At 33.4% G+C, this 18,870-nt stretch overlaps 1 protein-coding gene across 1 annotated transcript in view; it reads left to right on the top strand.

The window, feature by feature from the left end:
• Positions 1–18,870, top strand: part of LOC136033283 (dorsal-ventral patterning tolloid-like protein 1) — a 120,309-nt gene that overhangs the window by 40,674 nt on the left and 60,765 nt on the right. Inside the window, exon 4 of the mRNA XM_065714045.1 lies at positions 18,212–18,308. Coding sequence (XP_065570117.1) covers positions 18,212–18,308 — 97 coding nt within the window. The remainder of the gene's footprint in view (positions 1–18,211; positions 18,309–18,870) is intronic.

Here is an 18,870-nt window from a genome sequence, read left to right as displayed (position 1 = left end):
TTCGGATTAAAGGCAGAATTGCCACTCGAACAGATTTAACTGGCGAAAAGTACTGCTTTGAAAAAAAAACAACTTCCCTCAAAAAAATTTTGCGTGCGCACAACACGCCCACGCGTTCAACAGATTTTTATTTGATATGATACAAAATAAGGGTTTTGTTTTACTTTACCAGTGTTTGGGATAGTTTCCTCTCCTCCACATCTTCTCTGGTTCTGCAAAATGGCTAGTTACCATCACAGTGCTTTTTGCAAAGTGCTTTGCAATTACACTGAACAATCGAGTTCAGGTCATATCTAAATTTTGCAAATCGCATGGTCTACGCTAATTCTTTAAAAATTGTGCTCAACCAGTTGAAAGGGGCTATCTTCAAAATTACCCTTAAAATTTTTTTTGTTTCCCATTCATAGGACCAGGACAGCTCTCGTAATTGAATTAATCGGAAGTACAATCACAGAAAAAAATGTGGGAGCCAAGAAACTAGACAGTTAACTGAAGTAATTTAGCATTCTATTTTCTAGTGCTCTTGATCAGGTCTGCAGGGACATTCTAAATTTTATTATTAGGGACTTTACATTTAACTTTTTTTTTATATCAGAAACTGCTTCTGGCAATTACTTATTTCAAAGGGGTGTCCGAATTAATTGTCTTGCCGAGAACTGACCAAAGGGCTGCAGTTTCGGAGATATAATAACTAACCCTCCATATTACCTTATTAGGCATATCACATTTACAATTACCTTTGAAATTCCTATCACGTCTGAAATCGAGATGCCTAGTTTATGAAGCTTGAGTCACTAATCGTGGATGAAAAAAAATTCTCAAAATGTTTAGAGCTGACTTAAGGAATTATTGAAAAGTACTATTTTGGGCCAATGAAGTACAGGGGCGTCGTTTTTTTTTTTTGGGGGGGGGGCAATAATGTGAAGAATAAAAATATTATATCCCATGCCCCTTGACCATCCGGATATGGACGCCTTTTGAACCCCCCCTAATAAAATACTAGAGATTTGCCTTGATAAAGTATTTATTTGATGAGATAGTATAAGAAAGCACTACTTCGATTTAAAAGTGCCAAAAGTAGTACTTTCGTCCCGCGCGTTGCAACCTGATTACAGAACCCCAAAATATTAAGTTCAGAATTTTTCTTCAGTTTGGCTTGAAACAATTATCTATATAATAGAAAGAAGAAACTATACTGTACCTACAATACCAACAGAGAGGCTCGGAAGATATAGTCGAAATATTCAGAATCCTAAAATATTTATTCTAATGATCTTAAACATTCTCTTTGATCTACCTAAATGTTTTTGAATTTTCAGTCTTAATGAGATCTATAATCTATTCGCGGGTAAGGAGAAAAGTAAATCACAGGACGCTAAGCGGTGCCATGTGATCAAAACAACGAAGCTGCAGCGTTCTAGAAACAACTTTTGAAAACATATTAGAAGTTTCAGGGAGTTTAGGAAAATTCAATTTTCATGAATGGAAAAACTAATGAAACTAAACTTAAGATTGAATGTACGATTAAAATTAATTCCTGGAAATCTCAGTAACTCAAAATCTAATTTAGCAGATCTTCTTTTATTTCGATATTTTATTTTAACGGATTATTGCCTCTTGACTAAGAAGGTACTGCAATGTTCTGTTACAGTCGGTTTTGAAATCCGGGTCCCGCATTATCGAGCTAAGACCAATCCCAAATCTGTCACCAAAGGACTGTATTTCAACATTATAAGAATAAAAAAAAAGATCTTGAATATATTTGGTTTCAGCAATGCGCAAAAGACGCAATAGTCTTTCAAGGTTTGTGGGTGTATTTAGTTTTTGTATTTTTTGCTTAAGAATTAATTAGTTTGATTCTGATTTCAATTCTTGCGTTGCAAGAGGGGGTCTGAGCTTTGATTGTATTAAATTTGAAATCGTTGTTCATAACGGTTTCTTACCTAAGCTTTTAACTAAAAAACTAATTTTTAGATAACACACTTATAAGAAACCTCCTGGGAGAATCTTCCAAAAATTATGCATGAATCCAAATGGTATAAAGGAATAAATACCTGACCAATCATATTTTTTATTTGTTACTTGTTGAAATCTTACATTCATGGCGGACGTGAGCATATTTATGGCGTGGTCTGGAAAATATGTATTTTCTGTAAATTGGAAACTCTCCAGTTGACTATCCTCCCTCAAGACTTTCTGATAGTTTCAACTCAATACCCTTTGCCGCCCTTGAAATGTCTAACATACACAGAGGCGGTTTTAAGGGGGGCATTGGGGGCCCTTACCCAGGGCGGAGAATTTTTTTGTACGCCAAATTTCAAACAAACAGTCTAACGGTTGTAACATTTTGTAGTTTTCAAAATTTTATCTTTATAAAAATAAAGCAGATCGCGCAGTTTACAAACGAAAATAATTGATAAATTATTAACAAGTTAATAACATAAATTTAAAACAAATTTAGCCCTAGGCATAACAGAGCCCAGAACCGCTGCTGCAAATACACACTTTAGACAACCAAATACACAAGTTATTGTTTGGCATAGTTCAGCATCTCTTCAACTTTCTTTGATAGTTTCAACTTAGTACCTTTAGCCATTCCTTAAAAGCTTCAATTTAATCCCGTTAACTATCCATGGATGCACACAATGAGTTTTGATGTACTCTGTTATCCCCCTCAGCTTTCAATGAGTTTCAACTTGATAAACCTAGTAGTTCAAGAGGACATTGCCATTCGATGTACTTAGCTATTAAAGAAAAATAATTAAATATGTTATAAATTATATGGATTAATCCCTTATTAAATTATACGGATTAATTGGCGAGGAATTCACGCTGTATAAAATTTACCGAGTTTAGTTTCATTTTGCTTGTAAAGTCAGCTACTCTTTTAATTTTAAAACTTATTTATAAGCGTGTTAAAAAAATTATTCCTAAAACTTACATTCTAAGAACCATTCCAGTGCCCGCCCGAAACCCACTACTGCTTTTCTGGTGTTTACCATTTTCCCAGAAAATTTTTAGAGGGCACCCTTTAACCTTGATTGTATTATGTGTAAATGAACAGAAACTCAATAAAAGAAAGCAAGTTTTTTCAGATGAAAGTACCAACATTAGAACTTATAAAAAATTATTGTGTGTATAATGCGGGGAGCGCTTACCCTTCTCAACCCTCGCCCTTTACGCTGAAGCTTAAATGCACTTCTTGTTCTAAATCTATAGATTGAGCAGCCATTCTTAAAAAATCGAGGCACAAAGTCAGACTTTAGCTTAAAGAGTAGGGAGGCTGTGGATGGGACAGCCCCCCTCACAAGGAATCAATAAATTCGGGGCAGTTTATTTCACTGACCGACAAATAAGGTGACCAAACCACTCGATGCCTTTTTTATGGTCTTTTCGAGCATAATAATCGCTTTATTTGGAAATTCAATTTTATACCCTTTAAGGGCCTTTAAAGATCATAAAATAAATCATATTTTAGACAAGAGGTATATACCCCCGTCAGCCTCACTCATTTAAACCGGTTTACGAGTAAATTTTATCGACTGTGACGGAATCGAAAACCAGAAAGCATATAGGAAATACGTAATCCGGGTTATGTATTTGTACATGAGAGGGGGGTGATGGTAAAGTATGGTGAAACTGCAGATGAAATGTATTAGCTAAAACTATTCTGCATGCTATTAAGTAAGAGTTCTTATTTTTAACCCTTTTATATAGAAAAAATAAAAGAAAGAAGTATCATATTTGAGGGCCCATAATGGGCTTGAAATTGAACTTCCGAGTAAAACGGCTGTTATATTCGGAAAGGACATAAAAAAAGGCTTCGATCGGTATGTTATCCTTATTTGTATGTCCGTAATAAAAATTATAACAAATTTACCACGGAATCATTTATGTTTCTTTCGAGTTTTAATGTCGCCCTTTACTTTCATATCAGGAAGCAGTTTTAGTTTATTAGTTGGTCATCCTAGAAGAAAATGCAATAAAATTCTTAAAGAAATCATAAAAATTCTAAAACAGATACTCACTCTTAAATGCTCTTCACTTAATTTATCCCCTACCTAGTCATAGCCTAAATTGTATACATTCATGAATTTTCTAAAACCTGATATACAAATAAAATTGTGCCATTTGATTCCTTATTTTTCGCTATGTTTGAAATTCATGGAGATTATACAGTTTGGACCACCAGTTTAAGCCCTAGAGGGGAGGAGATAAAGTAAATTGACCTGCTCTTAGAAATTATACAAAAAGTTTTTTTTTGAGAATTTTAATGTTTCCTTCAAGAGGGGCAAGCCATTACATTGAACCAAGAAACTTTTTTTTTTCTTACAAAAATATGCTACCCAAAACATTTTGGGAAACTTAAAACACAAATTATCTATATTAATAATGTACACTATATACTTACCCTCAGAGTTTCACCAAAACAGTGTCACACAAAGGGTTGCCAACTTCAGGTGCCAAAAACGAGTGCAAGTTGTAAAAAAAAGAATGGAAGTTAAACAGTTTGTGCGCGTGCGGTTACTGCCACCTGTGCAGCCCCATTCACTGTTCTGATCACTTTTACGCCTTTTAAAAATAATTATCATTTATGTTTGGATCAATAAACATATTACCTTTAAATTTTTCAAATGTATTCAAAATAAAGTTAGGAGGATTTCAAGCTGTTCGTGGTAACGAACTGTAGTAAGAAGTGACCCGGCTTGATCGTAAATAAGTGACCCGACCACATCGTAAGTATATATTATATACAAATATGTAACTTATGTTATGTGTCACACTGTCATCTCTTTCTGAATGTCCCCTAGGTATTTTGACAAATCCGTTGGTCCGTCGTTGTCAATTTTATTTGTATCTATTTTTATATCTACTATATTATGCTGCTATTATATTTATACTACTATATTTGGTATACGTTTATTTTGTATACTATTATATTTAGTATAATACAATTATACCATATTGTGCTATTATATTATGCTATTATATTGTTATGTTATGCACTAATATATTCCTACTATTATATTTATATCTACTTCGCCCGTATAGGTTGAGCAATATGCATTTGAAGTTGATGAAGATGAAATTTTGTGCCAAATTAATCTCATAATAACGTTTGCAAACAAAATGCCTTTGATGGGCAAAATTAGAGTTTAGGAAAATCGTATTTTTGATATCAAACAGTTCGCGGTAAAGAACTGTAGTAAGTAGCGACCCGGCTCAATAGTAACCGAAACTCTAAAAAACGAAATTTTAATATCAATAGTTACAAACAAGGAATCACATTTTTATGCTGATTTTTAATATACAAGTTTCATCAAGTTTAGTCTTACCTATCAAAAGTTACGAGCCTGAGAAAAGTCTTATTTTAGAAAATAGGAGGAAACACCCCCTAAAAGTCATAAAACCTTAACGAAAATCACATCATCAGATTGAGTGTATCAGAGAATCCTACTTAAGAAGTTTCAAGCTCCTATCTATAAAAATATGGATTTCTGTATTTTTTGCCAGAAGACAGATCACGGATGCTTGTTTGTTTTTTTTCAGGGGTGATCGTATCGACCCAGTGGTCCTAGAATGTCTTGAGAAGACCCATTCTAACGAAAATTCATAACGAGTTTTGTATTGTTTTAAAAGTAGAGTTGCGAGAAAGAATTAAACTTTAGCGTAAAGAGCCAGGCGTTGATGAGGAGAAAACCCCTTTCATATATGGAATAATTTCTGTTCCTTTTAAGTTCTAACGTCACTCCTTACTTGCAGTTGAAAAGAACTTTTTTTTTTAAATTTAATCCATATAAAAGCCCAATTCTTATCAGTTGTTATCAAAGAACCATTTTGAGTTTCGATTGCTATTGAGCTGAGTCACTCCTCAATAACAGTTTAACACTAGGAACTGTTTGATAGAACTTTTTTGGCTAATGTTCTATTTTTTAATTAATCATATTGCTAACTCGAGTTACATTTTAGTCAGTTTCCAAAGCACTATTTATGCTATTAAAGTTTAACATTTTGAGCTAATTTGGAGCATTCTCTTTTTTGGGAAGCCTTTGGTTCCTTTACGTGTACGTAAAGGAATGAAATACCCTTACAGGCTTTTTAGTTCCTTTGATAAATTTGCTTACTTGGCTATTCAGTGTAAGCAGCAAATTTGTGGCAAATCCAAAGAGGATTTTTTTTAAACACTTTTTGGGTCTCATTACAAAAATGACGTTCATCGTAAAAACAAAAGTTGTTGCCACAAAAAGATATTCTTTACTAATTAGAAAAAATTTAATTCAGAAAGCAACATATTTTAACCATTAGTGCTGTTAAGATAAGGGTAGCCCCTTAAGAAATTTTCTACCTACAGAAACTCAAAGAAAATGTATTTTTTTACAAACCGGTTGTCAAAGTTAAAAGATAATATATGTCCATAAATATTATGCGTGTTCATTTTGTAGAAAAGTAAGTTCAACTCATTTTAAAGTAAACATATATTTCGTTATTTTTATATTATCTTTTTAAACTCGCAATTCAATTAGGATCCGCCTTTTCTGCTATAATTCGAATATTTGAATTGTATTTATACTGAACATATTACTTTCATTGAGATATATACATTTATTAAGAAAAGAAAACAAACATTATTCGCCAATCGCCTGCCAAGAAAGGCAATAAGCTTGTAAGGGCAAGCGAGGTTATCACCCTCAGCTAATTAAAACCACATTCATATCACGCTGCTCAAAAGAAACTCAACTGATGAAGGAAAAGACAGAAAAAAAAAATTAACAGAAAAAATTAACAGCAAGTAAATCAGGGAAATGCCTTGAATAGAATGACAACCTGGAACGGGCCTTACATCAAAATTATTCACGAGATAAAAGAAACTTCTTCACCCGTGACTTGAAAGCCGGAAGACTAGGCACATTTTTCACACCCTCGGGCAAAATATTCCAAACAAGGAGACCATAATGGCGAATCACAAAAGATGCCCGAGTAGTACTCCTAAGCTCATGGGTTAAGTTATCAGCTTTTCTTGTACTATGATCATGACGGTCTCTATTAAAAGTAAAAAGATTTTCAAAAGCAGGGGTGAGCAGGCGGTTCAAATATTTATACAAGAAAATGGCAACTTGGTAATCACGAATTTGGGATACATTCCAAATGGTCATAGTCAAATCTAAAATGATATTCAAGAAATTTCAAACTACTGTTGAAGTCGAAACCATGTTGATTAATTCAACCTATTTACGTTGAAAATTGTATTTTTTCTACTGAAATGTTAATAGATCTTAATAATTTCAATAATTTGTGGGAATTTAGACAGCAAGCCACAATTTAATCAGAAGAATTGTTTTTTTACTTGTCTGGACTCCAGAAAAACTTTTTGTTGGAAATAAACATTTTTTTAGAGTGTATATACATAAGGTACCCATAGGATGCATGTTAAATGTATGCCTAGAATTCCAGGATGCCATTAAATGCTGGGAGAGAATAAGGTTTGAAGCAGTTCACACAAAGGGTTAATTTAGAAAATCTTAGTAACTTTAGAAACTGAATGTCACCATTAGAGGTCAAAAGTTATCATTTATATGGCATATTCCATAAAAATAACGGCAGTCGTTTAAAATGAACTTACAGTAAGCTATGCAGACTTGCCCTTATCATTATGTAATTTTTTTTTCATAATCCAAAATCAAAGTATTTATATTTGGGGTTTTGCTTAATCGAAAACTTCTTTGAGAAAAAAAAGTGACAAATGCAAAGTCAAACAGTTCGTGGTAACGAACTGTAGTAAGGAGCGACCCGGTTCAATAGTAACCAAAACTCTAAAAAATTGAATTTTGATATCAATAGCTACTTCAAAAGAATCGAATTTTAATGCTGATTTTAAATATATAAGTTTCATCAAGTTTAGTCTTACCCATCAAAAGTTACGAGCCTGAGAAAATTTGCCTTATTTATGAAAATAGGGGGAAACACCGCCTAAAAGTCATAGAATCTTAACGAAAATCACACCATCAGATTCAGCGTATCAGAGAACCCTACTGTAGAAGTTTCTATCTACAAAAATGTGTTATTTTGTATTTTTTGCCAGAAGACAAATCACGGGTGCGTGTTTATTTGTTTGTTTTTTTTTTGTTTTGTTTTTTTTTCCTTTTTCCCAGGGGTCATCGTATCGACCAAGTGGCCCTAGAATGTCACAAGAGGGCTCATTCTAACGGAAATGAAAAGTTCTAGTGCCCTTTTTAAGTGACCAAAAATATTGGAGGGCATCTAGGCCCCCTCCCACGCTCATTTTTATCCCAAAGTCAACAAATCAAAACTTTGAGATAGCCATTTTGTTCAAAATAGTCGAAAACCATAATAACTATGTATTTGGGGATGATTTACTCCCCCACAATCCCTGGGAGAGGGGCTGCAAGTTACAAACTCTGACCAGTGTTTACATACAGCAATGATTATTGGGAAGTGTACAGACGTTTTCGGGGGATTTTCTTTTGTTTGGGGGTGGGGCTGAGGGGAGGGGGCTATGTTTGAGGATCTTTTCTTGGAGGAATCTGTCATGGGGGAAGAAAAATTCAAGGAAAAGGGCGCATGATTTTCTAGCATTATTATAAGAAAACAATGAAAAATAAACATGAACACGTTTTTTCAAATGAAAGGAAGGAGTAGCATTGAAACTTAAAACGAACAGAGATTATTACGCATATGAGGGGTTCTAAAAATACTTTAGCATAAAGAGCGCGGTATTTAGGAGGAGATAAGTACCTCGCTCTTTATGCTAAAGTATTTTAGTAATTTCAACTATTTATTCTACGGCCTTTCTGATTCAGGGGTCATTCTTAAAGAATTGGGACAAAGTTTAAGATTTAGTGTAAAGAGCGAGGTATTAACGAGGATACAAACCCCCTTGTATACATAATAAAAATATAAGATTATGAAAGTTTGTTACGTAAGTTGCTAATTTATAAGTTACGTATATTTTTTACTAATAAAAACGTTCGTTAAAAATTAAAAGTTCTAGTTGCCTTTTTAAGCAACCGAAAAAATGGAGGGCAACTAGGCCTCCTTCTCCACCCCATATTTCTCAAAATCGTCTGATTAAAACTAAGAGAAAGCTATTTAGCCAAAAAAAGAATTAATATATAAATTTCATTTTAATAATTTATGTGCGGAGAGCCAAAACCAAACATGCATTAATTCAAAAACGTTCAGAAATTAAATAAAAAAAACTAATTTTTTTAGCTGAAAGTAAGGAGCGACATTAAAACTTAAAACGAACAGAAAAAACTCCGTATATAAAATGGATTGTCCCCTCCGCAATCCCTCGCTCTTTACGCTAAAGTTTGACTCTTTGCCACAATTCTACTTTTTAAAACAATTAAAAGCTTTAGCGTAAAGAGCGAGGGATTGCGGAGGGGACAACTCATTTTATATACGGAGTAATTTCTGTTCGTTTTAAGTTTTAATGTCGCTCCTTACTTTCAGCTAAAAAAATTAGTTTTTTTTATTTAATAACGGATAAAACTAACCTAGTTTCTTTATTTATTTTTTTTTTTTTAGATGACCGCAAATACCAAATTATTAATACTTTATCATCTCTTTTGTGACAAGTAAATCAATTTAAGATTTCGCAATTGATTTTGCTGTTGGCTTGCTACCTTCCTGCGGGTCTAACAGATTGTTTATTTGTGGCTAATTAAGAAGTGTTTGTATTATTTTTCTTTCAAATTGCTGCAAACTATTCATGAGACATAATAAGGTAAAAACTACTATTTTATTGCAAATCCAGTAATTTTTGGGAGGGAGAATGACAGCAATTGGAAGCTAGCCAACCCCAATCTCATCCCTTTTTTCTTCTTTGTGCCTTCATATTCCATATTTCATCTTCTCTCCCACATATACCAACTTTTAATAAGCCACACCCCCGTAATTTCCCTCTGCATACTGTGTCCATAGCTACTGAAAAATTGAATTTAAGCGGGCATCTTCTTGCCATTCTTCGGAATTCATTTGCCCATCCCCTCTTTCTGAATATGTTACCCTTTGGATTTTTCTTCTACTTAAGTATATAAAATATGGTTTGTAGAAGCTTATTCAGGTTTGCTAAATACCTGCTTCAACTCCCTTCGTGTTCCCGGAATCCTATGATAGTTAATGGTTTTGGAGGAACCGATCCTTCATAAGCTATTAAATAAAAAAAAACTAGTTTTTTTTAACGAAAGTAAGGAGCGACACTAAAACTTAAAACGAACAGAAATTGCTTCGTATATGAAAAGAGATGCTTCCTCATCAACGCTCCGCTCTTTACGCTAAAGTTTGACTCTTTTTCTTAACTCTACTTTTTAAAACAGTAAACAACTTTAGTGTTTACTGACTAACTGTTTTAGTCAGTAAATAAATAAATGACATTGAAATAAAACTTCCAAACAGCCAATTTTAAATATAACGAAGTTTCAATAAATATGCCTACATAGATGAAGTGTAGTTAGGTACGCAGACGTTAAGTTCTGCTAGTTGCCCGTTATTCCCTTTTTGGTTTTAGAGCATCTTATAATATAGCAGTTGGATTTGAAGTACTAATGGTCGTGCTGGGTGAAAGTTGTAAGTTTCTTCATGATATACACATAATTTTTTCATTATTTGTTGTTTTTGTAAAGTCAGCTTATAATCATTTGATATTAAATTCTGCTTTTTTCTTCTTCTTCTTTTCTTTTTGTCCTCTTGTTTGCAGCGTCTAAGTCTAAGTCTACTAAACAACGGGCTTAGCCAATAAATGAATAATTGATACTGAACTAAATTTTCAAAGACCCATTTTTGAAAATAACCGAAATATTCAATATATATTCCACCAGGGATAATATGCTCCTCTTTGTCCTATGCACTCTCACCTTAAGTTATGCTAGAAGACAATAACTCCAAGATGAATCTTATTGAATATAAACAGTAAAAATGTTTGATCTATAATGCCCGATACGCTCAAAACTCTAAAAGATCGCTAACCGGGCGCAACAACTCCAGCTTTTGCGTGGTTGAGCTTCGGGGGTTCAAAAACGTGAATATTTTTTGTACTTAATTGGTTTGAAACTCAAAGACGTAAGTACCCGAGCCCAGATTTTGCTAATGTAAAAACAACTTCGGTTGCGGGTGAAAGTTGACTAAAATGTGTGTAAATAAGAGGCAAAAAGAGTAATAAAGGATTGTCCTTAAAGTTATATCTTCTGTTCTTGGACCTAAGGAAGCCCCGGTGCATAAGAAAAAAGCAAGAAAAATATTAATTGGTCAGAAAATTGAAAAAAAACAATTTATTTTTATAGATGGTGTGAAACTTATATTTCTAAGTATTTGGGTTAAGAGTAGTATCCCCTCACTGATTTTTACAACACAGATAAGGGATCCAAAACGATACTACGCGCACCAGGGTCTACCACAACAATATAGCGAACCTGTAACGGTATATCACACCTGTTTATTAATCTTGCAAGACATGTTAGATCTTGAAGTCCGTTAGTCAAGCGGGGAAGTATACATAATAGGGCAAATTTACCTGTGTTATGGAAGACGTAATCTTGCATAACATGTTTCTTCAGGGTCGGTGGAAAATCCCAATTGTAAACGACAAGAGCAAACGCATGGGTGTTACCTAATGACGGTGCAAACGTGGGTGTTATTTAGTGACGATGCACACGTGGGATGTTACATAATGATGGCAAACACGTGGTTGTTACGTAATGGCAGTGTAAATGTGGGATGTTGCGTAATGACGATGCACACATGGGAAGTGACATAATACTTGAAGAGATGTTCCATTTCTTCAAAGATTTCTCTTTCCTTTTTTTCTCAGGAAACCTTTATAAAACAAAATTTCTTGTCCCTTTTAGGATTCGAAAGAGATTTTCCCTGGGCGGAATGGAGTGCTAGACAGTTGGACCAAGAAAGCCTTTTAATATTTTTATTTGGCTAATTCTACGTGATAACCTATTCCACGCGCGGAGAATCCCCTGTCTGCTTTCTAGAATGATTAAGTGGATCGCATGTAGCCAACCGTTTACACATGAGAGTGTGCAAGCATCCCAATGCTGTTGATTTTTCGATCTATTAGACACACTTGCATGTTACATTGTATTAATTTAAATTTTGGCATTAGCAAAATCAAATTTTGAAGGAGCCTCAAGTATTACGCTTTATGCATCAGAAGCGTCGTTGCTTGCAATAGTATAATTCAAATGAAATAAAACTTTGAAATACGCTTTCTTGCTAGTAAATGAAACGCGCATACGAAGAGAAAAGAGCACAATTTTACAGTCGGTTATTTCTGAGAGGTTTTAATGAAAATGCCAAGTTTCTTTGAGGCAAAATTATGCATATTCAGGCCATCGTGACAATATGTGGCTGCCCCACCCCCTAGCAACCAATTTCAGGGGAAGAGGGGAGGGTTGCTATTGGAGGCAAATTTCAGCCGTATTAATAGATATTTTTGGGAGGTCCGAATGAAAGTACCTGGTTTCTATTGCCTTATTAGTACAGGTGCCTGTTACATTGTATAAGTATACATCTTTTATTAGCAAAATCACATTTTGAATAAGCCGTAAAAATTACGTTTTATGCAGCAGAAGCCTAATTACCTGAAATAGTAATAATAATAATAATGTTCTTAATCATATTTTGCATAATCTCGTTAGAGGTAAATTTAACTCACGTTAAGAGACATTTTGAGAGCTTTTAACAAAAATGTCCCGTTTCTTTGACTCAGTACTAAATTTCAGTCCCCTTCTGTCGGAAAAATTCTTTCAGCACCTCCTAGCTTAACTTTAAGCTGTAGAACATGTAAGTCCAAGGAAATTCACGCCACCATAGCAAACTATGGATGCACACAACATCCATGGTGTTGTGTGCTTATAATTTATAACTTAATTTTAGAATTAAAATTTAAAAATATTAAAGCTAAGACATAAAAACGAAAAACCTTAAAACCAAAAACTATTTTGAAACCAAAAACTTTTAAAACTAAAACTTAAATTTTAAAACTTTAAAGTAAGACCATCGAAAAACTTTTAAAAATAAACCTTTAAAATTAAAAGGAGCTCTAAGATCTAAACTTTAAAGCTAAAATCTTTAAACTATAGACTTTAAAATAATTTTTTTTTTAAATTAAGACTTTTAAACAAAAGAATTCAGATCTAAAATTGAAATCTGATAATTTAAAACCAAAAACCTTATGTCTAAGATTAAATTTTAAATTAAATTTTATAACTTAAAGCACAAAAAGTTATACAATAAAAAAAACTTTTAAAACTACCATTTAAATAGAGAGAATGTAAAACGTAGACTATAAGATCGATAATTTGAAACTTAAAATTTTAAAACTAAACTTTAAAACAGAAACTTTGAAACAAAAACTTTAAAACTGACAAATTAAAATTAAGGTTCTAAAACTAACTTTAAAATTGGAACATTAAAATCAAAACTCTAAACTAAAAATATATTGCAAAAACATAACAAAAACAACTACTCGTAAAACATCTTTAAACTAAAACTTCAAAACCAAAACTTCAAAATAAGGATTTATAACACAAATTTTCAAGCCAGACTAAAACATTAAAGGTAAAACTTCAAAAGCAAAACTCCAACTTTAAAAGTATGACCTTCATATTACATCTAACAAATTTAAATTCAAATGAATTTTTAAATTATATAGAAAAAGAATTAAGGCATAAACTTTAAAACTGATGATTTAAAACTTTTTTAAAACAGACTTTTAATGCTTAAACTTTTAGAAAAACTTCCAAAGCTAAAACTCGTAAAATAAAAGAAATTAAAACCTAAACATCAAAACTGATGATTTGAATCCAAAAATAGCGTGACTAAAACCTTAAAACCAATACTTTAAAACTAAAATCTTTAAAGTTAAAACTTTAGCGCTAGAATTCTGTAACTGAATTTTGATACTAAAACTTCAAACTAAAAATTTAGAATTAATACTTAAGAACCTGAAAAGTAAAACACTAAAGCTAAGACTTTAAAAAGAGAACCTTAAAACCAAAAACTTTTCTAAAGTATTACTTTAAAACTAAGAACTTTTAAAACTGAAACTTTAAATTTAACATTTAAAAAGCGAAACTATAGAAAAAACTCTTAAAACTAAAACTTTAAAATTGAAAGAAATCTTCAGATATAAGCCTCAAAACTAAAATCTTTAAAATTATAAACTTTGAAATAATATTCTTTAAACTAAAACTTTTAAATAAGACAATTTAGATATAAACTTTAAATCTGATAATTTAAAACCAAAAACTTGAAAAAAAAGTTTAAGTGTAAAACCTTATAAAAAAATAAAAGTCTTTTAAAACTACCTTACAAATTAGGAGAAAGTGAAAACTAGACTTTGAAGCTGATAGTTCACTGCTAAAACATTTTTAGACTAAACTTTAAAACCGAAACTTTAAAACAAAAACTTTAAAACTTTAAAATTCACAATTTAAAACTAAAACTTATAAAACTAATTTTGAAACTTATTGTTTGAAATTTAAACTTCAAACTGAAAATTTAAATTTTATTTTTTACAAATTTGGTACAGATTTGAAAATTTAAATTTGAAAATTTTCAAACTAAAACTAAGAAACCTAACCTTCAAAATAAAAATTTACAACAAAAATTTTCAAGTCAAAAAACAAATTTTTGAATCTAAACGTTAAAAGTAAAATCTATATGACTTTAAACTGTAAAATAAATTTTCAAAATCAAATTCTTTAATTTAAATACCTAAACAGCGTCACAGTCTTGAAATTGTCATTGAAACATTGCAATCTAATAATGACTGGGAAGTTTCCGCTGTTCAAAAAAAAACAATGGTCATTTTTAGTTTATAAAGTTATTTATGTGGAAAAAGGTTGAAAAACCCATAGGTGTGATAATATGCACCAGAGGGTGTCATTGGACTGATACATTGGGTCGCACTGATCTCAATTGCCATGAATTATCAGAAGAATCCCTACTGGAGGCTTTTCATAAAGTTTAAACGGTTGATTATAGTGTAAAAGGATATTTTTGCAGGAAAATGCCTGAGGAATTCCATGTGTGCGATAATGCTTGCCAGGGTGCCTTGTGTCAGCAGCTGAGTGTCAGAGGCTAGAAATTGCCATGGAACTTCGCAATCTAACAATTGAATGGCAACTTTCAGCTGTTCAAATAAAAACTATGGATATTTTTAGTTTATGAAGTAATTTTGGTGAGAGAAAGGTTCAAAAACCTCTAGGTGTGATATATGCACTAGAGGGTGTCATCAGGCTGGTATATTGTACCACGCTGGCCTCAATTGCCCTGAGTCATCAGAAGAAAGGCTATTGGGTTTTTTTCATTAGGTTTAAGCTATCTATTCTAGTGTAAACGGTTATTTTTTGAGGAAAATACCCGAAAAATGCCATATGTGTGATAGTGCTTGCTAGAGGATGCCATGTGGATACATTGAGTGTTACAGGCTGGGACTTGCCATCGAACATCACTATCTAAGAATGAAATGGCAAGTTTCTGCTGTTCAGATAAATAAACTCATTTTTAGTTTATAAAATTATTTTTGTGGGAAGGGGGCGAAAAACCATTAGGTGTGATAATGTTCACTAGAGTGTTTCATCAGACTGGTATATTGTGTCACGCTGGTCTCAATTGATAGGAGTCATCAGAAGAGTCGCTATTGGGAATGTTCCTTTAAGTTTAAATGATCGATTCTAGTGTTGCAGGAAATTGTCTGAAAATACTTAAGTGCGATAATGTGCGCCAGAGGATGTCGTTTGCCATCCTTAGTTTCCACAGTGGCGTAATTTACATTGGGTGCATTACGCTGAAATACAAACCATTAGATTTTAAAGCATATTTTAGTCATTAAAATATTTGAACATGCCTTTGGAATGATGAGGGTGTGAGTGTGTTATATGTCATCCATAATTTGCCACGGTGGCGTGAATCGCATTGGACCATTATGCTTAAAGTTAAGCTGGGAGATATTAAAAGAATGTTCTTTCGACGAAAGGGGTTTGAAATCTAGCACTCAGTAAAAAACTTGGCATTTTCATTAAAATATCTCATAAATATTTCGTTGTGTGGGATAAATTTACCTCTAACGAGATTATGCGAAATACGATGCAGAATATTACTCAAATGTATGCCAGTCAACCATGAATGTGTAGTCGAAGAAACGTGTCATTTTCATTAAAACCTCTCAGACATAACCGAATGCAATAAAGTGTCTCCCTTTTTCTTCATTTGCGTGTTTCATTTACTAGCGAGAAATGAAACAGAGTATTGTGAAATGACATTTTTTTTTTGAGGCTTCTGCTGCATTAGGCGTAATATTTATGGCTCAATCAAAAAGTGATTTTTCTAATACCAAGGTTTAAATTGACACAATGTAACAGGCAAGTGTGCTTAAGAGAACAATCGAAACGAGGAATCTTCATTAAGACCTCTGATAAATACCTCTTAATATGGCTTAAATTTTACCTCTAATAAAAAATCTCCCCCCTCCCCATGGAACTGTTTGCTTAGGGTAGGCCTGGCAATTATTGACACGGTTGTGTGAGTATGAATAGCTTAGGCTAAAAAACGTGGTATTTTCTTTAAAACGTTTCAGAAATGACCGAATATGAAAAAGTGCGTTTTTTTCTCCGTTTGCATGTTTCATTTTCTACCGAGAAAACGTATTGCGAAGTTGACACTTTTCCTTATCATTCCTATTGTGAGTAATGGGGGCTAATGAATAACGGGGGTGAATAATAACGGATGTAATAGGGGGGGGGGGGGGTAATAAACTGCTACATAAAACGTAATACTTACGGCTCATTTGAAATGAGATTTTACTAATACCAAGATTTACATTGATACAATGTAATAAGAAGGTGCGTCTAATACTTGAAAAATAAATAGCAATGAAATGCTTGTGCGCTCTCATGTGGAAAGGGTTGGACATATACGATCTATTGAGTCATTTTAAAAAGCGGGCAAGGAATTCTCCACGTGTGGAATATGTTATCACGTAGAAAGCATTCGCCCAAATCAAAATATTAAGGAGGCTTTCTTGGCAAAGCTGTCTAGCGCTCGATTCCGCTGAGGGAAAATGTCTTTCGAATCCTAAAGGGGATCAAAATCTTTGGATTATAAAGGTGGTCAGAGAAAAAACCGAAGAAACTTGAAGAAAATTAAACATCTCTTAAAGTATTATGCGACATCCGACGTTTGCATTGTCATTATGTAACACCTCACATGTTCGCTGCCATTACGTAACATCTCACGCGTTTATCGTCATTACCTAACCATCGTCGTGTAAATCACCATTACGTAACATCCCACGTGTGCATTGTCATTACGTAATACGCCACGTGTTTATTGTCATTACGTAACACCCACGTGTGCATCATCAATAGGTAACACCGACGTATGTGTCTTCATCAGTTACAAACGGGCTTCTCCGAGGGCCCTGAAAACATGCTAATTGAGGCTTTCTTAATCATGACGCAGATAAACATTTCCTATTACATTTCCTATTATATAGACCTCCTCGCTCGACTAGCGGGCCTTGAAATCTAACCTGTCCAGCAAGATTAATAAACAGGTGTACTATACCGTTACTGGTGCAATGTAGTATTGGGTAAGACCCAGGAGTGCATAATAACGTCTTGAGGGACTAGTAGCCCCAATATCATACACCCTATATTTGTTGTTAAAGTAGAGTGGGAATACTACTGTTAAGAACATAATGTATGCATAAAAATAGGTTGAGGAAAAGGACCTTCTTAAAATTCCCATATGTCTTCGATTTAATTAGTTTAAAATTATATTCAAAAGCCTTTGAACAAAGCTGACCACAGTACCGCCTCTTTTCGGCAGAAAAAGGGTCACCCAAAATCAGAGATATAAAAATGGTTGTTCTCCCCTCCCCCTCCTAGGACCTTGAAACATAGGTCTTTAAGCCCTGGGACAAGAGGTCCTAATTTGCAAAGAAATATTTATTTTGGGGCATAAGCCCTAAAGTAAAAGAACCCTAAACTTTGAAAATGATATGTATTGTTTGATGTATTCAAATAAATTTGAGAAAACCCACACCCTTATAAAAAAAAACACACTAAAGGAACTAAATTTACTGCCAGATATATCATTTAATTATATCTGAATAATCATGGCCCATTGAAACAGTTTAATATTCTCATTTGTTTATTTTTCTTTCATATTTCAGACGGGGCCAGGAAAGAAACTGAAACTGAATTTCACAGACTTCGAGGTGTCTGGAAGTGAGAATTGCGAGGGAGACAGAGTTGTCGTGTCAAGCTCAGGTTATATTTCCATCTATTCGTTTAATTTTTATGGGGTGAAAGAGGTCTTAAGGCAAAAACTATTGCCTAATTTAAGATTGGCTTCAGAGATTTAAATTCTGTAAATTTTTATGGCAGTTGGTATTAACAAAGTGACATATAGCGATCGCAAGTTCTGTCGCTCTTTCGATCGGTCTGTCCCGGTTTTGCTACTTTAGGCTTTTTCGGAGAAACTAGGACGATGAAATTTGGCAGTCGAATAAGGGATCAGACCAGATTAAATTATAACTAGTCGTTTCCCCGATTCAACCATCTGGGAAGGGGGAAGTGGGGGGAGGGTTAAGTCGGAAAAATAGAAAAAATTAGGTATTTTTAACTTACGAACGGGTGATCGGATCTCAATTAAATTTGAAATTTAGAAGGATAACGTGTCTCAGACCTATTATTTTTAATCCTGACCAGATCCGGTGACATTGGTGGAGGGCTGGAGGGGGAAACCTAAAATCTTGGAAAACGCTTAGAGTAGAGGGATTGGGATGAAACTTTGTGGGGAAAATTAGCAGAAGTTCTAGATACGTGATTA

This window comes from Artemia franciscana, chromosome 1, assembly GCF_032884065.1.
Source record: "Artemia franciscana chromosome 1, ASM3288406v1, whole genome shotgun sequence".
NCBI classification, from domain to species: domain Eukaryota; kingdom Metazoa; phylum Arthropoda; class Branchiopoda; order Anostraca; family Artemiidae; genus Artemia; species Artemia franciscana.
This window is presented reverse-complemented; position numbering and strand designations above follow the sequence as displayed.